The 24,855-nt window shown below is 33.5% G+C and overlaps 1 protein-coding gene and 1 long non-coding RNA gene across 4 annotated transcripts in view; one reads left to right on the top strand and one right to left on the bottom strand.

The window, feature by feature from the left end:
- SCN7A (sodium voltage-gated channel alpha subunit 7) overlaps positions 1–24,855 on the bottom strand; it is an 82,135-nt gene that overhangs the window by 43,327 nt on the left and 13,953 nt on the right. For all 3 annotated transcript variants that reach the window (XM_038584717.1, XM_038584718.1, XM_038584719.1), the window contains exons 2-7: positions 13,600–13,835; positions 10,440–10,552; positions 9,997–10,086; positions 8,809–8,937; positions 7,284–7,375; positions 2,176–2,382 (exon numbers count right to left, since the gene is read on the bottom strand). In XM_038584717.1, the coding sequence (XP_038440645.1) occupies positions 2,176–2,382; positions 7,284–7,375; positions 8,809–8,937; positions 9,997–10,086; positions 10,440–10,552; positions 13,600–13,835 (867 nt within the window). The remainder of the gene's footprint in view (positions 1–2,175; positions 2,383–7,283; positions 7,376–8,808; positions 8,938–9,996; positions 10,087–10,439; positions 10,553–13,599; positions 13,836–24,855) is intronic.
- LOC119867821 lies at positions 5,274–11,407 on the top strand. The gene is made up of 3 exons (XR_005384655.1): positions 5,274–5,335; positions 7,073–7,355; positions 10,775–11,407. It is a non-coding gene; the product is annotated as an uncharacterized LOC119867821 (long non-coding RNA).

Below are 24,855 nucleotides of genomic sequence, written 5' to 3' on the forward strand. Positions count from 1 at the left end.
TGTATGTATGTACACACACACAAAACTAAATTACTCCAATCTCAAATAATGTCACTTTAGCTTGTTGCCTAAAATAATACCACTGATCAAATCTTTTTTTTTTTTTTTAAGGATTTTATTATTTATTCATGAGAGACACAGAGAGAGAGAGAGAGGCAGAGACACAGGCAGAGGGAGAAGCAGACTCCATGCAGGGAGCCTGATGTGGGACTCGATCCCGGGTCTCCAGGATCAGGCCCTGGGCTGAAGGCAGGTGCTAAACCGCTGAGCCACCAGGGCTGCCCCTGATTAAACCTTTTATTTATTATTATTTTTTTTTATTAAACCTTTTAAATGACAGTCAAAAACCAAATGAAATTTGACATTAATAGAAGAGGGCAGCCCCAAATACTCTTCTAAATACAAGGACTTTGACATGGCAATTAGGTTAAATAATGTCTTATAAATATAATATTTTAATCAAGTCCTAATATGTTTTTAGAGGAAATGGAATGACCAAAATTGGACAAATTTTAAAGTAATTTCTTTCTAATATAAATTATGCTTTAAGATGAAAAGAACTTGGTCTTTGTTTTCCTAGCAAAAACCAGTAAAGTAGTAAAAATTGTTTACTTTGTTATAACCAAAGAAACCAGAGAGTACCTCAATTGGAATCTAAGTTTTAACATTCATTTTCTGTTGCCCTCATCACCAGATTCATGACCATGAAATAGATACATATAATAAGGAAATATTTCACATACTCATATGCCAATAATTTTGTAATACTTGCATCATAATGATATTTTGGGGTAAACTAAACAGTACAATTTGTTAAGATTTTGTTTTAGAACTTTTTATATCTAAATACAAGTAGGGGAAATACATAAGACTTATCAATAATTTATTTTCATTAGTTTAAAAATATGCTTTTATATTTTTCTAAACACTATCAGAAGGATCTGACAGTTTTAATATGAGAGAAAAATCCAATAAGAGAATATAGCCTGGCAGAGAGGTAATGGATTTGAAATCTAGATTGAGTATGGTTAGAATCCTATTTTTATCACTGAGTAGTTACAATATGCTGGATTTTTCTGTTTGTAACAGGGGTCATTCACTTCTCTGCAGGATTATGGTGAAGGTATGTCATCAAGCATGTGAATTATTTATATATAAAAGCAAAGCAATATTTATTTTGGCATTATTACTATTTGCCTAAAATATGTTTATTATTTATCAAGGGATAATCCAAAACATTTAAAATTAGCAGCAGTAATTGAAACCCAACAAGAGTAAGAATTTCTATAATGTAGGGCATTTTTTATATTAAGGTCATTTTAAAACTTCTAATGAGTAAAGTTAAATTTATATTTTAAATAAACAACTTTATTGAAGAAAGGTAGTATTATGAGGATTCTACTTTGATGAAACTGCAAATAAGACTTTGGTCATATTTATTTATTTTGTAAAAGATAAAATTTACAAAACTTAGCAATTTCAAACTTAGGTTTCCCTCAGTGAACTGTCTGAAGATTGCAACTTTGCAGTTCTGATCATTGAAACTGATCCAAATCAGCACAGGTTTCCCTTCACTATCCAAAAGTAGAGCGTTTCTAATGAAATCTCTTGTGAACAGAAATGACATAAAGCAAAGAAACAATTATCATTAGTTTTTAGGGAAAAAATTGCAGGCATTCTTAGGCCCCCAAAGTAACCTCTTTTCAGCTTTTCTGATATTTTTGCACACATCTTGCTTATGGATGCACAAAATAAAGATAAAGCACAGGTGCTCACAGACACAATTCAAAGCTATGGCAGCTTGATGCCGAGAGGCTGAGTGTGGTTCCAGGGGAAGGAGCTTTGGTGGGGCCACTCTACCTGTGGGGATGCATGTTATCTTTTAACAGCTTGCTGCAAAACAAATGCTGAATGCTATCTTTTTAGCCTTTTTCATAAAAGTGAAAATCATCTTCAGATTTCCTTTGGTTAGCGAAAACAGGTACTCATGTAGGTCTTCGGTAAAAGCTAAGTGGTGAAATGTGAACCTTCAAAAAGCCGGGAAGACGTATAGAGCACAGTTATAGCATTTATAAGAAGTTTGTTCTGAAGTTGAGTGTTTAACACTTCTGTGAAGGCTGCATGGCCAGTAAGAAAAAATTTAATTTTTTTATATAGGTGGCAAGTGATTCTTACCTCGAATATAATATGGATTTCCAGTTTTGTTGTGCAGGGTTGCAGTTTCATTTTCTTGAGGCCATCGCAAACATTTATGTTTCAGGTTGCCCATGAAGAGCCCCATCCCAATTAGAGAAAATACACTCAGAAAAAACAGAGTGAGGGTAATGACACCAGTAAGCTTCTTCAAGCAGTGGATGAGGATCCCTACAAAAGACCTCAGACCTAAAAAAAGAAAAGTTTGTTTCTGATAAAGTAAAATATCTTAGTAAAGCAGCCTTTAGCCCAATTCCTCCAGGGCGAATGCATACTCCATTGAAATCAACAGCTTTGTGTTTCATAATCTAAATCATGATTATCTATATCTAATAAATAAAACGAATAAAAAATAAGATAACTAAATATACAAACTTTAAAATCTCTATATTTTTGCTAACTTATTACATCTGATAAAATAATTCAGGCACAAATTTTAAAATTAGCTATTTGTTTTCTTTACTATAAAGGACAAGATTAATTTTATTTTGCTGTTTGCAAGTATTTTTTAATGTATTATATTAGAGGTAGAATTGCTTTACCATAATATATTAAGTATTAATACATTATATTCAATTTCTTTTTAAGAGATGTTGAAACACTATATAAACCAAAGATATAAATACATAGTCAAGCCTTCACTGACATCTTTAAAAAATATAGTTGCAAATTTATTAGAAGAAAAATAAGATCACTTTACTTTTATATAATTTCTGTGATGTGATTACTATAATGAACTTACAAAATATGTATATTTTATATGTGCTTTTCATTTAGCAACTATCATGAGTCCTCTGTATATTTTCTTTAATTGAAGTATAGTTAACATACAGGGTTATATTAGTTTTAGTTGTAATTTTTTTCTACAAAAAATTTTTTGTAGTTTTGTTGGAATTATTATTATTTTTTAATATTTATTTATTTGAGAGAGAGAGAGTGAGCAGGGAGAGGGGCAGAGAGATAGGAAAGAATCCCAAGCAGACTCCCCATTGAGCAGGAGCCAGAAACATATGGGCCTCTATCTCATGGCCCTGAGATCACGACCTGAGTTGAAACAAGTGTCAGATACTTAACCGACTAAACTACCCAGCTACCCCTGTTAGAGTTATTCTTAAGAAGAGTAATTCTTAAGTAAGAATATATGTATGTGAACATGTATATGAATATGTATATGAATTCTTAAATAAGAATATATGTATGTCATATAGATATACATAACCAAGTTTCTTGTGGAGCTTTAATTTTAGTGATGACATTTTGAAGGTTAAAAAAAGTCACCATTGAATTTTACAAAATCAAATTTATTACTAATTTTCATTATTATCCACCATTCGCTACTATCTACTGTTCAAAGGTCTGAACCAATGCCAATTTTGATTTTGATTTCCTAGTAAAACTTTCCCCTTTTATTTTTTAACTTTCATTCTGTTTTAGTTTAGGTATATCTTTTGTGGAGTTTGATTTACTTAAGATTTAATATTAAAGTCTACATCTTGACAGAAAAATTTGATCCAATTGTATTTATTTTCATAAATTGCCTTTACTTTTGGATATGACTTTACCGTTATATTTTTGGATTATATATTCCCCTTATGTATCTCATATTTTAAAAATAAAGTTTACTTTTTCTCCCTTTTCTCTAGTATTTAAGACAAAACATATTTGTTTTAGAAACTGTATCAAACTTATGTTCTTAATTTGAACAAATATACTCTCTACATCAAAAATAAAACTGTACTATAGTCTCACCATGTAAGATAAGGAAATAATCATATTTATTTTCTCACATTTCTCTATTCCCACTTCTCAGTTTTTGTTAATATAATTTGGGACTTATGTCCTAGTTATAATTCCTCAATTTGTGTATTTTGCATTACATATTATCTTTCATGATTTACAGGAAAGGTAACATTCAAATCCTTACAATAGCTTGTTAGGAAACATAAATTCATGCAAAAGAGGAGCAGAGGGGACTTGGATGAATATGCCTAATTTAAAGGAGCACCTGCTCCTCAACTACAGCTGGTAGTTGTCATGCAAGAATGCAGGTGGGTGGATACTGAGAATTCATCCAAAGTAATTTAGATTTTAATGTTAAAAATTACTAGATTTTTATGACTTTGGCATCTCTATCAAAGTTTTCTAAAACAAAATATGTTTCAGGAATGCTATTACTTCTGATTTATAATATTTGCATTCTGTTTTGCATACCACTAACAACAGTAATTAAAAATTCATTTTGTGTTGAAATTTCAGAGTTCACTGTGATTACCTCTGGTATTAAATCTCCCCATTGTTGAATATTTTGTTTTCATACCAGTTATTCAAGAAAGATACATATATAAAATTTCAGAACTCTTGCATGACTGAGAATATCTTCCTATCAACTTCACATACGGATAACAAACAGGTTAGAATACTGGTGTTATACCTCCCTGCCTACGTCTCCTCTAAGCTCTGAAACTCCACTGCCTATTCATGTTCAATATTATCAAAAGGTCTAAAAATAACCTTTCCACAGGGAATTTTTTTTTTGCTTATAAGATTTTTATACCTTTATTTTTTAATAGTTTAAATTTAAAAGGTATTATAATATGTTTAAGTATATCTTTTAGCTTTTGTCTACTACAAAATGAATCTTTTCCACTTGTGACAAAAATCTCAAATTATTTTTTAAAAACTTTTCTAGTATATTTTTAAATAATTTGTCTTTTACATTTATTCTAATCTCTTTTTTAGGGTCACCAATTACCCATAAGATGGAACTTAGTTTTCTCTTTTTCATTAACTCATCCACTTTTAGTTTTACTGTATTAATATAGAATTTCCCTAGTTTTTCTTTACCCAAATGGTTTTATTTTACTATACCATAATACTGTACAGATAATACTGTATTTTAGTGCTTCTATTACCATTAAATATTCACCAAGGATATTATAAATTTTTAAAAGATTGATTTCTTTATTTTAGAGAAAAAGAGAGTACATGAGCAGGAGGGGCAAAGGCGGAGAGAGAATCTCAAAGAAACTCCCCACTGAGCATGGAGCCCAACACAGGGTTCCATCTCACCACCATGAGATCATGACCTGAGCTGAAACCAAGAGTTGGATGCTTACCTGACTGAGCCACTCAGGTGCCCCAGGTATTATAATTTTTATCACTTTTTGTCTGATAAGTGTTTTTGTCTATTTTATTATTTCATTTTCATCTTCCACTTGTGTCAAAGTTTTCTTCTGAAGGCACTACAAAAGGTGCACCTGGATGGTGCAGTCAGTTAAGCATTGGACTCCTGGTTCCTGCTTGGGTCATGATCTCAGGGTCATGGGATCCAGCGCCATGTGGAGCTCAGTGCAGATTCCGCTTGAGATTCTTTCACCCTCTGCTCCTCCCCTCACGTGTGCTCTCTTAGATAGATAGATAGATGATGATGATAGATAGATAGATAGATAGATAGATAGATAGATAGATAGATAAATAGATATAGATATAGATAGATGATAGATAGATAGATAGATAGATGATAGATACAATCTTGAAGGCACAACAAAAAAAGATAACTTCTTATGCTTGCCCCTATTCCTTAGGGCATATTTCGTAAAGAGAAAAGAATTATTTTCATTCTCTTAAATAATATGCTCCTCTTTTGGTACTGCAAAAATACTTTCATATGCTCTATATTGTTGGTATGTGTCTTGATTATTTTCACCATTGGAAAAAAAGTAGTTTCTATCAGCCTGTGTGTCTTCAACTCAGTGAATACATTCTTTTTGTATTAACTTAGATTCACCTGATTTGTTCTATAATCTTTACTTCAGAGCCTAAGATGAAGATACAGGTGATGCAGGTTTATGTTCTAGTCACTTGTGGAGAGTAGTAGGGAGTTAGAACTGTGGAAATTCCTATCAGGGCGACTCTCACTGCTACTTTCGTTTTTTTTTTTTTTTTAAGATTTATTTAAAAAAAAGATTTATTTATTTATTCATGAGAGACACAGGCAGAGGGAGAAGCAGGCTCCATGCAGGGAGCCTGACATGGGACTCGATCCCTGGTCTCCAGGATCAGGCCCTGGGCTGAAGGCGGCGCTAAACCACTGAGCCACCCGGGCTGCACTGTTGCTTTCTTCACTGGGTTTGGTGAAGCTGCCATGCATAGGTCATTTCTGTTAAATAGCTTTGTTGAGCTATAGTTCATAAATCACACAATTCACACATCGTATGTGTACCAATCAATGTTTTAATATATTGACAGGGCTATGCACTGTCCATCACCATACTCTCCAATATTTTTGCTGTTTTGCCCAAGCTGGACTCCAAGTATGTAGTATGCATATATCTGGTCTTCGTGGAATTCCAGTGGACAGAAACTATCTGTAGATCTCATTTTTGGTATTATCATACTTGCTCCTGGACTTATTGGTCCACCTCTTTCAAAAGTACTTCTGACTCAGCAGCCAAAAACACTCTGAGTGAGTGGAGTTTTTCCTATCGTTTTTATTAATTCTTAACATAAATAGGTGCTGGTGGGCCTCTCTAGGATATCTTCGGGAATGGGAGCTGTAAATTAGTCCTTAGCATCTTCCATCAATGTGATCCCAGCTCTACCTTATTTAGCAGAACTTCCGTGAATTCTGTGGCATGTGGAATGTATCCTATTCAAGCACTCAGAAGAAAAGAAAATTTATCTTATTTTGTATTACTTTGTTAATTTCAACTGGCATTTAGATGCAGTGAGGAAAAAAAGGCAGATTAGATATCTGTCTAGATTGCTCTCTTAGAAGTCTAAGGACAATTTGATAAGTTCATTTTTAAGATGCAAGAATAAATAAGAAAAAATAAGGAATAACATATTTTGATTAATCTCTATATTTTGTTATCATTAGGTACTGAATCCATCTCAAATAAATAACGGTTGAATGTGAATTTTTTTGGCTTTCTTGGAGTAACTGAAATAAACTTATAGATCGGATAATTCACTGATTTCAAAGAAGCACTGTTCAATTTAGTATTTCTCCAAGCAATTGCAGGTGTTCAAAAGAATACAGGAGAGTACATAAATCAAAATGAAGACAAGAACAAAATGCCATTTCTTACCTTGGTTTAGGGGAATAATTTTTAAAATTCTCAAATTTCTTGAAATTCTAAATATTGGAATGAAGTATAGGGGTAAGTATCTTGTTATGTGCCTGTGGAATTAAATTAGAATTACTTAGAAGTCATACTGAGTCTATGCTGCTTATGATTAACTTTTTATACTAGTTAAAACTTATTTTTAAAACCACATATCCAAACGTTTCCCTTGCTCTCATTGTTCCATTTTGCAAGTAGTTGCATTATTGATTTGAAGACAAAGATTGCTACAGTGCAAAGAAATTGGGTAATTATTAATCCACAAACAAATTATGACAGTTCATAAAAGACTGACACTGATTAGTCATAATTCCATACCAAATACCATATATTATGTTTATAAAAATATTTTGTTATCCAAACAGTGAAGAGGTAGTTAAAAATAGGAAAAATCCATAGTTTTCTAAGTAATGAGATTTAAGTACTTAAGCTTCTAATGGTGATCATGATGAGGATGATGGTGGAGATGATGCTGGTGATGATAGCAGAAGGCAGTGTATATACTGGTTACGGGCACAGACTGTAGCCAGAGCATGTGTGTAGATATTCAGTGTGTAGAAATTCAGGCTCTCAATTTACTAGCTGTGTGACATGGAAAAATTAGTGATTCCTTCTTGGCTTAGTTTCTTCAAAATTAGAGTGGAGATAATATTTCCTAATTCTGAGGGTTTTGTGGGGATTAAACAAGCTAATAGACGTAAAGTGCATGCACAGTACCTGGCATATGGAGATAAGGGTTAGCTGTGTTAGCGAAGCTACCAGAAAAGGCAATAGCAAAAGTACTAGTGATAATAATTTTAGGAATATTAACTATTATTTTCTATTGCTTACAACATGACAGACACTGATTATGTGCTTTATGAAGGCTATTCATTGTTTTTAAAAATCAACCTCAAATCTTGAAATAGAATATCATTTTAAATTATATTTAACAGAAGTTTAGTGCCAGTGATCACTTCCTTAGCCATAAGACAAAGTACACTAAAATAGAAGCATTAAAATTTAATGTAACACTCTTGAAAATGTGTGTGTTTAAAATATCTTACCCTAAAAAAATAAATAAATAAAAATAAATAAAAATAAATAAATAAAATATCTTACCCTGATATCTAATATGTTTACTGGCCCTAAGCAATGTAGCTAAATTAAATGTAGGTTGGAGACAAAATCAACATGTTAGGATCTTTTTGTTAAGTCTCCAAGAGATTTACTGCACATTGAGAATAATCACTTAAAATTCTAAAATTCAATTCTGTTACGTTGCTTCAGATAAAAAGAGATAATATCCCATTTCTTTCATTTTTATTGCATATTCTGAGGGCTAGTTCAGTCAGAGCTGCCTGAGAGAACTCATTATGGTTATGATTTATGAAATATTTTGTTTACAGAATTTTTGCAAGCAGAAAACTTTGTTAATCTTGATGTTTCTTTATGAAAAGTACTTGCTCAGCAAGGTATTAAGATGTTTGCAATTTGAAGAAATACTTACTCAAACAAAGTTACACTGAAATCGAGCCAGTTCCATGGATCACCAAAGAAATAAAAAGGTTCTACCCAGATGCCTCTTGCAATGAGTTTTATAAGTATTTCAAATGTGTAAATTCCAAGCAAAGTATTCCTGCAGAAAAATTTTCATATAAATGTTAAAAGTGAGAAAATGCATTATCAGCTCTGAAAAATACGTCTATGGTAACTCTTTCGCAACCAACCAACCAACCAATCCACTAATCAACTAAACAACAAAAAACCTATGCCCTTTGAGCCATACAGTAGGACTTAGAGCTTTTAGGGTGGACTATGTGTTACAACATTAACTATGAAATCTATCAACTTTTTCAACAAGCTCTAGCTAAGGTTATAGTCTTTATATATTTTTTGGTAAATAATGAAAATATAAAATATCAAATTTATTCCACATTGGAAATCACACAATAATTAGCCGAATTATAAGAGTGTGAAAGAACTGATTTTATTATTTGCATATATAAGAATTTTTGTGGTGATTCAGTCTTATATTTACCTTCCAAAATTAACTAGCTTTAAGAACAGATTTAAAGCTTAAGAAATAGCATCAAGAAAGGCTTCTCTAGAAATTTTAATGGGCCTTTCCACCATTGTAGGCTAATACCATCCAAACTATTCACATCCTTCAAGAAAGAGAAGAAAAATAGAACAAAATGGAGGCAATAGAAATAACTTTCTTAAAGAATAGAAAGGAATAAATGTTATTTGAGTTTACAGCAAGTCAGGGGTGGAATTGCAATAGTAAAAATCTGAGGCACTGAAATGATATATTAATCATTATTAATTAACTTTAAAACCTCATTTGTATGACACAGATATAAGCATGTATCTAACATTCAAATATCTATATGATGTTGACTTAACATGTTGGAAAATCACAGCATTTAATATCTAAGAATAATGAAAGGGCAGAAAAACATTAAAATTTATTAACTAATATATGTATGTGTTTACTTGGAAAATTCATTAATTGTGCTATAGGTATAAGATAATATGTACAATGAGTTTATATTACAATGAATATTATATATGAAATATAAACAGTAAATTGTAAAATGTTAAATATGTAGTATATAATGTACTGTGATGCAATATGTTAAATATAAAATATAATCATATATGAGATAATGTATAATAAAATTCTATGACTTACTGTAATACTGGGCCCCATTTTGGCATCTCAGTCATGGACATAAATATGCAGTCAATCAGGATGCTAATTAAAATGAATAGTCGGAAAAAGGTAGGTTACAGTCAAGGAATAATGGATAAAAATAATATTGGAAATATGCTTTTATAACTTGTTTATATGTATATACATGAGATAAGATATCTTTTTAAATGTCAAGAAAGAATACTATTCATATTGAAAAACAAGGAGGATTAAGATTTGTTAATATTTACTACTGTTATGTATACCAGAAAAAAAATTTTAAATGTATTTTCAATTATGGAACACTTAGTGCAGTTATAATCTAGATTCCTATATGACCTAAAATGAGATATCAATTCAAAAGAGAAAAATACTGCAGCAATATTTGAATAGAATAGTTGCATCTGATACTATTACAGTCTAAAGCCAATAGAAAAGGATATGGATGTACCAAAATCTTAATAGTTGTTCTTCTAGTTGAACTGAAAGGAGAAAATGTGCACCATGTGGCATTGAATCTGAAGATTGTTCTACTTTTATTTAATACCATGAAAGTCTGTAAAATGAAAAAAGAACATCAAGTAAAATTACAACTAGGAACTATAATTTCATCCACTATGCAATCTATTGCCAATGATCACTTCAGTTGTGAATTCTAACAGTTACACTTTTCCTATATTTTGATATCCTCTACCAGATGAAATCAAATGAAAAAAATTGTTTTTTTTAAACATTTTCACTGATATTTAGGATTATCTACTACTTTTTTTTTTGCCAGTGTTCTACCTAAAAAGCCGTTTGCCACACTCCAACCCTCAAGTATTCCTAGAGAACTAATGTAATATGGAGAAATCTATATCCTGATCCTGATGGCTCATGAAGATACATTTAAAGAAACTTGAGTTAATGAATATAAAAAAGGTTAATTTTATTTCTTTTTTTTTTTTGGTTAATTTTATTTCAAAGCAAATAAGGTGTGAGATTACAATAGTAAAAATGAGCCAATTCATGTAAATATTTTATTAATCACTAGTAATACCATAGATTATAATAGATGCACGGATATACATATGTACACATATACATATATATATCTATGCACATATATATATGTACAGTGAAAGTGTCTATGTGTGTATGTCTTTGTGTGTGTATGCATATATATTCACATATATACTTTTACTATATATACATATTTATTTGGAAAATTCATTTATTATGGTGTGAGTACAAATACATTATACACAATGAATATTATGTCCATAATACAACATAGTATATAACATATAGTATACAATGTAATGTGATATAATGTACTAAATGATATATGTAAAAATAATCTATTATATACTTAAGTATTATATTGTATGTGTTATATAATTAAGTATTAGAGGTACCTATGGTGACTATATATTGGCATTTATATATATATATATATAAATATTAGTTAATACAAATATATATCCATTGGTATTTATGAATGTATATTCTAAATGGAAATGGAGTGTGTTATAATTCTTCTCAATAAAACACTTTTTGAATATATAATCTATGGACATTTTGTCATTTATTGTAGTTATTTTCCCTATTTCCATTTCAAACGCAAAACAAAAATAAGAGGGTCACCGAAAATCTGATTATTTAACATGTGCTTTCTGTTATTTTCCAGGACAATCTCAAACTTCATACAAGAGGTAATGTGTGAGTGAGGCACGTGGGTAGCGCAGTTGGTTAAGCCTGTGACTGTTGATTTTGGCTCAGTTCCTAACCTCAAGGTTGTGAGTACAAGACCAGAGTCAGGCTCTGCACTTAGCATGGAGTCTGTTTGAGATTCTCTCTGCTTCTCCTCCACAAGCTCTTTCACTCTCTCTCTCTCTGAAATAAATTAATCTTTAAAAAAAAAGATTGCACACTATATGTGCAATCAACTAGTTTGTTATTGTGAAAAAAATGTTTAATTGCAGACATAACAATTTTCCAGTGAATGTCTAAGTGCTGAGATTATTTAATTTCACAATTATTTATTGGTATGCCACCTTTAACAAAATAAACTGAATATAATTTACATTTTTAATACTTTGTATCATCATTAATACTAGTGATTTTATACTAAACTATCCTTATGCTTTTTGGCTTGTTTTATTTTTCAAAATCCTTGGTTTTGTCTTAAATAACAAACTTAGATTTGCCTACCATATCTTATACATTACAAAGAACTCAGAACTCTGCTAGATAGCAAAAGTAAAAACAGAGATAATTGAGATGAAGACTTAACATTTTCACTAAAATGCTCTGAAGATTTTACAGGTGTTTTATAGCTAATGCTACATAATGCCCATGGAAGCTACTGCAGATACTGGAGTCTTTGTTAACCTATACATTTACACTGTAAAATGCTAATACTCTTCCAGCATGCAAAATATTTGAAAGAGTTGTGGTTATGCAAAATCATCACTTTGCCTTCTATCCAGAGACTTTGGTTCAATTCCATTTTGCCCATTTTGCCCTGAATGCTTTAAAAGAATATCAAATTACGTTTGTCCACAATAGGGCTAATCCTCATATCCCCCCAAGCTTAATTTTTTTTAGAATTATTTCAGTTTTATAAAGTAGCACTACTATCATTCCAGGCTGGAAATTTTGGCATTATTAGTCTGTCTTCAAATCCTGTTGTTTCTTCTCAGGTTTGTTAATTTTTCCCTCTTCTAAAACCTTCCTATAATCCAGGCCTCTTCACTTCAGACCTGGATTACTCTCTTTCCTATATCATCTCTCTGACCCTGTCTCTTCTACACAATAGTAATTTATAAATATTCAAATTGAACTTACTTAAACATTGCATTCATCACATCAGTCCTTTGGCCATCACATTAAATCCATATTGACATCTTCATTTCCTCATTCCTTCATTTCCCACAACTTGCAATAGGGGTTGAGTGCTATCATCACCCTATCTCTTCCCTATTCCAATTAATATCAAGATCTTCCCTTTGCAGGGATAAAATGTGAAATGTTCTCCAAGCTGTAACTAAAATTCTATTTTCTTAAGGAAGATTCTTTCAGCTTTGTCAGCCCACATAGCCTTTGCTAAGAATAATAGTCTTATTTTATCATTTCTGTGCTTGTTTGTGGATTGTTCAAATACTTAGTTGGCTTCTCAAGTCATTCCAGGGATAAGATAGGATGTAAATGTATGAATTAATGAAAGTGACAAAATATAAGTTAGTTTTATTTTCCCATCTACTGAACAAGCTTATTAAGTTGAACATTTAAAATTATTGTACATATTACAAAATTTTTGTATCATAGTCTTTTTAAAATCAATAACCTTAAGTAGCCAATCCCATAAAATAAGTCCTTTACATTAAGTCCTAACAGTCTAGCCTATTAAAAGTAAAGTAACTCCCAAAAAACCCTAGCAGGCAAGCAACCAGTTTTAATAAAAATCCCGAATATTTGTGAAATTTCTTATCCAGTTTTCTACACTTAAAATAACTCTTTGACTTATTATTCATTCTTTTTAAATCCTATCTCAATTACATTTTTTGTACATCTGAAAAAAATAATGAAAATGTAGTCACGGTAAGTGCAATTCATTCTTACATTTTTATTCTTGTAGTATGGGTCCACATCTTCCAAGGGCTCCAACACCATTCCTTGAGGGAGATTCCCATAAGCAAATGGAAGTTCTTTTCCAACTTCCAAGTCGGTGTTTGGCGTTAAATCTCTTTGTTCTTCACTGTGCTTTTTAGCAATATGCTGTTTCATAAATTCGAGAGACTCTCTGGTGAAGGGGACAAGGCCCTTAGGTTCTCGGGAGGCCATTTCCAATTTTCTACCTGCAAAAATGTATTTTCTTCAATTCTTTATAAAATTTTGGTATATAAAGAAAAAAATTAAATTTCAAATGGTTAGGATATGATTAAGAGAGAAGAGCAAATTAAATATATACATTCAAAGAAAATTCCTGAGTTTTGTAGATACGGGAGTTGTTAAACTAGATTTTGTTATACTTGATATTATACCTATTTGTAAGTTCATGAGTGACTAATCTTACATGATTTACTCATCCACTGAATTCTCTTTGTTTTATTGAAAACTTCCTTCCAGTTTCTCCCCCATAATAAAAGATTTCTAAAGTTCTAGAGATTTTCAGTTTCCATTATTGTACATGGATATTTACCAAGAACATTTCCGCAAACATTCTCTTCTCTCAATCATCCAAGTGGCAATTACATCCATAACAGCAATTTAACAAGTAAAAACAAAATTCATTGTTTTCCTGAGTGACTAGAATTGCTCTTTAACCTTTTAGACATAGTAAACACACACGTACACAAACACACAAATTTAACACCTTGAAAATTATTCATGAAATCTTTGTCATCAATTCCTCTGAACAAAATAATATAATTATCTTCAATCATGAATTTAAACATGCTCTGCCCTAATCTCAGACTTTTAGAATCATAATTTGTCTGGTTGGGGTTCAGAGGGCTGGTGAGGGAGAGCTAGCTTCAGCATTTTGGTCAACTTTTGTTTGATGCTGATATAGTCAGTATGGCACCTGCCTGATGTGTGGTGTCCACAGCTGTCCACAGAGCAGTTATCCTCAGCTAGCAATAGGCTGAGTCAAGTAAGTCAGAAATACTGTGTCTATAATTGGAATAACTGTTTGCCAGAAAATTAGGGATCTCCCACTGGCATGGAGTGCAACTAGAATAAGCCTGATTTATAAATGAATGAACAAATATATGGAAATCATGATCTCGGTTGGGCCAAGAGATACATACACACCAGGTGAAAAACATCCCTATTTAATTTAAATATTATCCATTGTTCACATATCTGTGTCAAAGATAGAGATTGCCCTAGTAATCTCTAAGATTTCTCTCAGTTCTAAGTCTTGCCTATTTTAAGTCACCTGAAAGGCCACTGAAGTTAGTTTTCATTAAATATAATTTCATGCATTGATTCCCCATTCATGAACTTTGCTTTATTCTCTCACATAAAACATGTTCTTTGCTGATTTTCTCCATTCTGTTTCCTGTCAACACACCTCACATATCATACTTTATTGAGAGGATCCCAAATGCTTTGAATTTGTGCAATTTGTCAATACAAGCTACAGATACTTGATGTTTGCACTTACATATAAAATTTTCCGTTAAAATATTTAATGAAATATTTAATGAGCTTTCAAAATTATATCCATTACATGGAATTCCTTGAATACATATTAAATAGTTTCTTAATGACTCATGGTTATAGTCTAATACAAACAAATAAAATCATGAACCTTGGAATTAAATGGTCCTTCCTGTTACTAATGTTCTTAGCAGTCTCAGTAAAACCACTTAGTGTTCTTAAACCTGTCAGTCATAAAATAGGGATTCCTTCCCAGGTTAAATAAGGATAAAATAAAATAAAATAGGTGAAAATGCCTACTACTGTCATTGGCACACGATAGGTGGGAAGTAAAATGAATTTTTAATTGTGATAAGATTTTATATGTTAGAATAATGGGCCAAATCTAATAGAATAATATATAGTAAGAATACATACAAGGTTTTGAAATTTGAACCAAAACAACCCATCTGTGCAAGAGTAATAGATATGTTTTTGCAGCAGAGAAAACCAAGGGGTTTTACTTAATAATAATTGCAATATAAATCAATACCAGTTTGTGTCTGCCAAAAAAAGCTAATATAACTTTTGTCTGTTTCGAAGGAAGATGGAGGAAGCAGTCTTTACTTTGCTGCATTCCATGACCACGTCGAAGAGGCCTGTATATAAACTGAAAGGGTCTTCAGATGGGATTTGAATGTTGATTAGACTCAAATCACACCAGATAAAAGAATGGAGGATATGTTAATTGAAAGCAGAAAAGGCTCAAGTGGAACATTATTGATTCCAAGTATCTCAATGATTCTCATGTAGAAAAGAAATTTGATTTAAGTATTATTTTTTTAAAAAGATGAACTAGAAACATTAGGCTGAAGCAGAATACATTTGGCTTAAAATAATAAAGTAGTTTTTAAATAGCTGTCAAGACATGGAATAAGTTAATTTGGACATTAATCTCTCCTTGTAATTAGCAATATGAAAGCATGGACTTCTTGACAGTTGGGTAGAATAACTTAAATAGGTCCAAATACTGATTGGTTGCAGTTGGGTAGAATAACTTAAATAGGTCCAAATACTGATTGGTTGCAACCTTATAATTTTAGAACTTTCTGATCTTAAAATCTCTGGATTGAATTTTCACAGAGTATTATTACATGACCTAAAAGTCTGGGCTATTAGCTACACAGAACCTATGCAGCATTGAATTAACAAAATCAAAAGCATTTTTTTTCTTTTCATATTAAAATAAAAGTACTTCTTATATCTTATATTTTTAGGATCCATTGTAACTGGTAACAAATATTATTAAGTATATATGTAAAGAATATCCTCCTTAAAAGTAGACACTAAGGGAGTTTCAAACTTACTGCAAAGATGCTGTCAATAATGAAAATATTTTTGGGCACTTTACATAGAAACCTCAAAATTAAACTGCAAGCCAGGCTTTTATGTTAAAGCTTACCTATTAAAGTAATCTCTACACTCAATGTGGGCTTGAACTCATGACCCTAAGATCAAGAGCTGCATGTTCCACCAACTGGGCCAGCCAGGTGCTCCTGTAAGCCAGTCTTCTTATTACATTGTACAAATATAATCTTTTTTTTCCTGTTATCACGTATACATAGCAAAATAATCTTTGATTCCTAATTCTGTCACCTACTAGCTATGAGACCTTGATAACATAACCTGTCATACATTCCTTTGGAATCCCTTATGCATCATCCCACAAGGTCATATATATTAAGCAGACCATATACAGAAAACCTGGACCACAGTACTGACTTTGCTGATGCTAATTCTCTCTATCAACCCAGTCAGTTATCCCAGAAGCCATCTCTAGTAATGATTTTGATGTTGAATGAAACTATTCTGAGTTGTTGACTAGGTGAATGAATGGACAGTGGGTATTCTCTTCCATGGTATGACAAAGAAAGGCAAGTATTTATCAAATGGACCTGGCTTGCATCCGACTTTTAGATAGCTGAGCGCAGACTTTAAATTATTCATCATTACATCATAATTCAGTGAAAGCATTTCTGTGGGGAATTCATAAAATATGGTCAGGCACTATGCTTTCCAGTGAGTGATCTTAATATAATGCTAAACCCTGAAAAATATAGAAAGATTAACCTGTCCATTAGAATGCCTTTCTAAAAAACTGAATAGGTAAAGTAAGCTTTTGGCAAAAATTGTATCAAAATCAGCCCAGATTTGGATCCTAACAAGTTCCACTTGTACTGGTATCTTATATTGTTGGTTAAAGTGCAAGTCAATTTTCTTGGACATCAGTTGAAAGTAGCACAGCAGCATCAGTATAGAAAAAAGAGATGCATTCTTTTGAAAAATATTCTCTTTAAAGCAAATTTCAAACATTTGAACATAAGCCAATATTTACCATAATAATAATGGCAATTCTAATTATAGTTACAATGACTGAGTGACTACCATTTGAGAGGCAATGAACTACATGTTTCTAATTCTATGATCTCATATTCTCATGTATCATTGTTGTGGTCATCATTCTACCAGTGAGAAAACAGAGACAGATGAATTTCATGATTTCTCCATGACTCTATAGCTCGTTAGATGGTGGAGGGAGATGTTAACCCAGGTGTGTCTAATCTAAATTTGGGTATCTCTAAACTATAGGAGCTATAAATTTTTAGACAAGTGTAAACAATTGATATCTCAGTATGTCTACCTTAGAAATATCCAAAAAACCAATGGGCTTACTGGAGTGACTTGTTTCACTGAGTAATTGACAAGTTGATGTCATGTGGGATTGCTTAGAAATTTTTTTGTAAATGTTGTCAATGTCAAATATTTTGGAAAATTTTGTAAAACTGAAGGTGAGCTAGCATAGTAGACATTAATTTGGAGGGGAGGAGGTGCTGCCTAGTGAGCATGGTGATCTTCTACATAGATTTAGAAAATTTTGAATTGTATGAATCATGGTGAGAGACCTCTTGCAACAGAAGTGGAAAGGACCAGATAATACAATGACTTTTTCAGGGTCTCGCGGATTTAATGAGTGACAACATGATCTTGCAAAGACAAATGCATCCTCTCAAGCTTTCTAATTTTGATTTATTGACAAAAAATAAGAGAGGCAGTGGAGAATCACTTTTTTTTTTGCAAGAGAGGTAGATGCTTGAGCAGAAACTCTGAGCCATTTTGGGAGTGACAGTAACAACAGAGCCAGTAGCAGTAACCAGTGCTATATTTTTGGTGGTCTGAGCAGAGGTATTATGATGCTTACTAGACTGGTTCTGCCGTATGATGTTGGCTGTGATCTCAGCTATGACTTAGTGCACTCTACCTATAATCCCTCCCTCTATTTTCTTTTGTAGATACCCAGATTTAGGATTACTGGGTATTGAGTTTTAATCTATCACATGATTTTATTTTCCTCAGATTGATTTTGTTACTATCATTAAGCATAATTTGAAGTATTAGTATAATATAGAATCTACATAAAACCTAAATAGTTTGTTACAAATAAGAATGGGAAAAATAGAGGTAATTAAATAACTGATACAGGAAATTTATGGAAAATGCTTTTCCACTCAACTCTGGGAAACGAACTAGGGGTGGTGGCAGGGGAGGTGGGCGGGAGGTAGGGGTGACTGGGTGATGGGCACTGAGTTAGGCACTTGATGGGATGAGCACTGGGTGTTATTCTATATGTTGGCAAACTGAACACCAATAAAAAAATAAATTTATAATAAAAAAAGAAAATGCTTTCCCCCCATTATTTTCATAATTAGGATGAGTATTATCTTTCTTTTAGTCATTTTAAATCAAATTTAGAACTTACTTTCCATAAAGCTTTTGGAGCATGAAAGAGCATGCAAATGAATTTGGTTTGTGCATTTTGAAGTTCAGGCATTCTCTGTCTTCTAGTTGTGCTGATGGTGTGGGTTTTGTGTAGTTTGTTTCTCTTTTTGTACTGTATTATTTGTGGAGCATATATATGGAGGTTCAGAATCGGGCAGTTTCCATTGTACTTCTTACAGCCAAACAAAACTTAGATGGTTCAGTGATTTAAATGAAAAATAATTTTTTAAATAGTCTAAACTATGAAACTTAAAAAAGAAAACTTAAGTGAACATATTTATAATAATTTAAAATGGAAGTCCTAATTTAATGAAGCAAAGTGCTGGTAGGATTTGAGGAAATAAGCACTCTAATAAACTTTTTGGTAGTGTTAATAGTAGAACTTTTCTAGAAGAAGATCTGGCACTAATTATCCAAATTAATATGTGTATACCTTACCCTAGCAATTTGAATAATAGAAATTTACTTCACTGATATACCTCAAACCAATTTCTTTTTTTTTTTTTAAAGATTTTATTTATTTATTCATTTTTTTTTTTTTTTTTTTTTTTTTTTTATTGGTGTTCAATTTACTAACATACAGAATAACACCCAGTGCCCGTCACCCATTCACTCCCACCCCCCGCCCTCCTCCCCCTCCACCACCCCCAGTTCGTTTCCCAGAGTTAGCAGTCTCTATGTTCTGTCTCCCTTTCTGATACTTCCCACACATTTCTTCTCCCTTCCCTTATTTTCCCTTTCACTATTATTTATATTCCCCAAATGAATGAGAACATATAATGTTTGTCCTTCTCCGACTGACTTACTTCACTCAGCATAATACCCTCCAGTTCCATCCACGTTGAAGCAAATGGTGGGTATTTGTCATTTCTAATAGCTGAGTAATATTCCATTGTATACATAAACCACATCTTCTTTATCCATTCATCTTTCGTTGGACACCGAGGCTCCTTCCACAGTTTGGCTATCGTGGCCATTGCTGCTAGAAACATCGGGGTGCAGGTGTCCCAGCGTTTCATTGCATTTGTATCTTTGGGGTAAATCCCCAACAGTGCAATTGCTGGGTCGTAGGGCAGGTATATTTTTAACTGTTTGAGGAACCTCCACACAGTTTTCCACAGTGGCTGCACCAGTTCACATTCCCACCAACAGTGTAAGAGGGTTCCCTTTTCTCCACATCCTCTCCAACATTTGTTGTTTCCTGCCTTGTTAATTTTTCCCATTCTCACTGGTGTGAGGTGGTATCTCATTGTGGTTTTGATTTGTATTTCCCTGATGGCAAGTGATGCAGAGCATTTTCTCATGTGCATGTTGGCCATGTCTATGTCTTCTTCTGTGAGATTTCTGTTCATGTCTTTTGCCCATTTCATGATTGGATTGTTTGTTTCTTTGGTGTTGAGTTTAATAAGTTCTTTATAGATCTTGGAAACTAGCCCTTTATCTGATATGTCATTTGCAAATATCTTCTCCCATTCTGTAGGTTGTCTTTGAGTTTTGTTGACTGTATCCTTTGCTGTGCAAAAGCTTCTTATCTTGATGAAGTCCCAATAGTTCATTTTTGCTTTTGTTTCTTTTGCCTTCGTGGATGTATCTTGCAAGAAGTTACTATGGCCGAGTTCAAAAAGGGTGTTGCCTGTGTTCTTCTCTAGGATTTTGATGGAATCTTGTCTCACATTTAGATCTTTCATCCATTTTGAGTTTATCTTTGTGTATGGTGAAAGAGAGTGGTCTAGTTTCATTCTTCTGCATGTGGATGTCCAATTTTCCCAGCACCATTTATTGAAGAGACTGTCTTTCTTCCAATGGATAGTCTTTCCTCCTTTATCGAAGATTAGTTGCCCATAAAGTTCAGGGTCCACTTCTGGATTCTCTATTCTGTTCCACTGATCTATGCGTCTGTTTTTGTGCCAGTACCACACTGTCTTGATGACCACAGCTTTGTAGTACAACCTGAAATCTGGCATTGTGATGCCCCCAGATATGGTTTTCTTTTTTAAAATTCCCCTGGCTATTCGGGGTCTTTTCTGATTCCACACAAATCTTAAAATAATTTGTTCTAACTCTCTGAAGAAAGTCCATGGTATTTTGATAGGGATTGCATTAAACGTGTATATTGCCCTGGGTAACATTGACATTTTCACAATATTAATTCTGCCAATCCATGAGCATGGAATATTTTTCCATCTCTTTGTGTCTTCCTCAATTTCTTTCAGAAGTGTTCTATAGTTTTGAGGGTATAGATCCTTTACCTCTTTGGTGAGGTTTATTCCTAGGTATCTTATGCTTTTGGGTGCAATTGTAAATGGGATTGACTCCTTAATTTCTCTTTCTTCAGTCTCATTGTTAGTGTATAGAAATGCCACTGACTTCTGGGCATTGATTTTGTATCCTGCCACGCTACCGAATTGCTGTATGAGTTCTAGCAATCTTGGGGTGGAGACTTTTGGGTTTTCTATGTAGAGTATCATGTCATCGGCGAAGAGGGAGAGTTTGACTTCTTCTTTGCCAATTTGAATGCCTTTAATGTCTTTTTGTTGTCTGATTGCTGAGGCTAGGACTTCCAGTACTATGTTGAATAGCAGTGGTGAGAGTGGACATCCCTGTCTTGTTCCTGATCTTAGGGGAAAGGCTCCCAGTGCTTCCCCATTGAGAATGATATTTGCTGTGGGCTTTTCATAGATGGCTTTTAAGATGTCGAGGAATGTTCCCTCTATCCCTACACTCTGAAGAGTTTTGATCAGGAATGGATGCTGTATTTTGTCAAATGCTTTCTCTGCATCCAATGAGAGGATCATATGGTTCTTGGTTTTTCTCTTGCTGATATGATGAATCACATTGATTGTTTTACGGGTGTTGAACCAGCCTTGTGTCCCAGGGATAAATCCTACTTGGTCATGGTGAATAATTTTCTTAATGTACTGTTGGATCCTATTGGCCAGTATCTTGTTGAGAATTTTTGCATCCATGTTCATCAGGGATATTGGTCTGTAATTCTCCTTTTTGGCGGGGTCTTTGTCTGGCTTTGGAATTAAGGTGATGCTGGCTTCATAGAACGAATTTGGAAGTACTCCATCTCTTTCTATCTTTCCAAACAGCTTTAGGAGAATAGGTATGATTTCTTCTTTAAACGTTTGATAAAATTCTCCTGGGAAGCCATCTGGCCCTGGACTCTTGTGTCTTGGGAGGTTTTTGATGACTGCTTCAATTTCCTCCCTGGTTATTGGCCTGTTCAGGTTTTCTATTTCTTCCTGTTCCAGTTTTGGTAGTTTGTGGCTTTCCAGGAATGCGTCCATTTCTTCTAGATTGCCTAATTTATTGGCGTATAGCTGTTCATAATATGTTTTTAAAATCGTTTGTATTTCCTTGGTGTTGGTAGTGATCTCTCCTTTCTCATTCATGATTTTATTAATTTGAGTCTTCTCTCTCTTCTTTTTAATAAGGCTGGCTAATGGTTTATCTATCTTATTAATTCTTTCAAAGAACCAACTCCTGGTTCTGTTGATCTGTTCCACAGTTCTTCTGGTCTCGATTTCGTTGAGTTCTGCTCGAATCTTTATTAGCTCCCTTCTTCTCTTGGGTGTAGGATCTATTTGCTGTTTTTTCTCTAGCTCCTTTATGTGTAAGGTTAGCTTTTGTATTTGAGTTCTTTCCAGTTTTTGAATGGATGCTTGTATTGCGATGTATTTCCCCCTTAGGACTGCTTTTGCTGCATCCCAAAGATTTTGAACGGTTGTATCTTCATTCTCATTAGTTTCCATGAATCTTTTTAATTCTTCCTTAATTTCCTGGTTGACCCTTTTATCTTTTAGCAGGATGGTCCTTAACCTCCATGTGTTTGAGGTCCTTCCAAACTTCTTGTTGTGATTTAGTTCTAATTTCAAGGCATTATGGTCCGAGAATATGCAGGGGACAATCCCAATCTTTTGGTATCGGTTCAGACCCGATTTGTGACCCAATATGTGGTCTATTCTGGAGAAAGTTCCATGTGCGCTTGAGAAGAATGTGTATTCAGTTGAGTTTGGATGTAAAGTTCTGTAGATATCTGTGAAATCCATCTGGTCCAGTGTATCATTTAAAGCTCTCGTTTCTTTGGAGATGTTTTGCTTAGAAGACCTATCAAGTATAGAAAGAGCTAGATTGAAGTCACCAAGTATAAGTGTATTATTATCTAAGTATTTCTTCACTTTGGTTAATAATTGATTTATATATTTGGCAGCTCCCACATTCGGAGCATATATATTGAGGATTGTTAAGTCCTCTTGTTGAATAGATCCTTTAAGTATGATATAGTGTCCCTCTTCATCTCTCACTACAGTCTTTGGGGTAAATTTTAGTTTATCTGATATAAGGATGGCTACCCCTGCTTTCTTTTGAGGACCATTCGAATGGTAAATGGTTCTCCAACCTTTTATTTTCAGGCTGTAGGTGTCCTTCTGTCTAAAATGAGTCTCTTGTAGACAGCAAATAGATGGGTCCTGCTTTTTTATCCAGTCTGAAACCCTGCGCCTTTTGATGGGGTCATTAAGCCCGTTCACATTCAGAGTTACTATTGAGAGATATGAGTTTAGTGTCATCATGATATCTATTCAGTCTTTGTTTTTGTGGACTGTTCCACTGAACTTCTTCTTAAAGGGGAATTTTAAGAGGCCCCCTTAAAATTTCTTGCAGAGCTGGTTTGGAGGTCACATATTCTTTTAGTTGCTGCCTGTCTTGGAAGCTCTTTATCTCTCCTTCCATTTTGAATGAGAGCCTTGCTGGATAAAGTATTCTTGGTTGCATGTTCTTTTCATTTAGGACCCTGAATATATCCTGCCAGCCCTTTCTGGCCTGCCAGGTCTCTGTGGAGAGGTCTGCTGTTACCCTAATACTCCTCCCCATAAAAGTCAGGGATTTCTTGTCTCTTGCTGCTTTAAGGATCTTCTCCTTATCTTTGGAATTTGCAAGCTTCACAATTAAATGTCGAGGTGTTGAACGGTTTTTATTGATTTTAGGGGGGGATCTCTCTATTTCCTGGATCTGAATGCCTGATTCCCTTCCCAGATTAGGAAAGTTTTCAGCTAGAATTTGTTCAAATACATATTCTGGCCCTCTGTCCCTTTCGGCGCCCTCGGGAACCCCAATTAAACGTAGGTTTTTCTTCCTCAGGCTGTCGTTTATTTCCCTTAATCTATCTTCATGGTCTTTTAATTGTTTGTCTCTTTTTTCCTCAGTTTCCCTCTTTGCTGTCAACTTGTCTTCTAGGTCACTCACTCGTTCTTCCACCTCGTTAACCCTCGTCGTTAGGACTTCTAGTTTGGATTGCATCTCATTCAATTGGTTTTTAATTTCTGCCTGATTAGCTCTAAATTCTGCAGTCATGAAGTCTCTTGAGTCCTTTATACTTTTTTCTAGAGCCACCAGTAGCTGTATAATAGTGCTTCTGAATTGGCTTTCTGACATTGAATTGTAATCCAGATTTTGTAACTCTGTGGGAGAGAGGACTGTTTCTGATTCTTTCTTTTGAGGTGAGGTTTTCCTTCTAGTCATTTTGCTCAGTGCAGAGTGGCCAAAAGCAAGTTGTATTGGGAAAAAGAGAAAAAGAGAGGAGAGAAAGAAGGAAAGAAAAGAGAAAGAGAAAAAAAAAGGGAAGAAAAAGAAAAAAAAACGAAAAAAAAAGAAAAAAAAAAAAAAAAGAAGAAAAAGAGAAAGAAAAAGAAAGGAGAAAAAAAGGGGGTGGGGGAAGGAAACAAATCAAAAAGCAAAACAAAACAAAAACAAAAACAAAAACAAAAACAAAAACAAACAAACAAAAAAAAGAACCACCGGGGAGTATCTTCTGATTCTGTGTTCTTTAAGTCCCTTGGCTTCTCCTGGAAGTTGTCAGTCTAGCTGGTGTTCTGGGGGAGGGGCCTGTTG

Source organism: Canis lupus, chromosome 36 (genome assembly GCF_011100685.1).
Source record: "Canis lupus familiaris isolate Mischka breed German Shepherd chromosome 36, alternate assembly UU_Cfam_GSD_1.0, whole genome shotgun sequence".
Taxonomy (NCBI): Eukaryota; Metazoa; Chordata; class Mammalia; order Carnivora; family Canidae; genus Canis; species Canis lupus.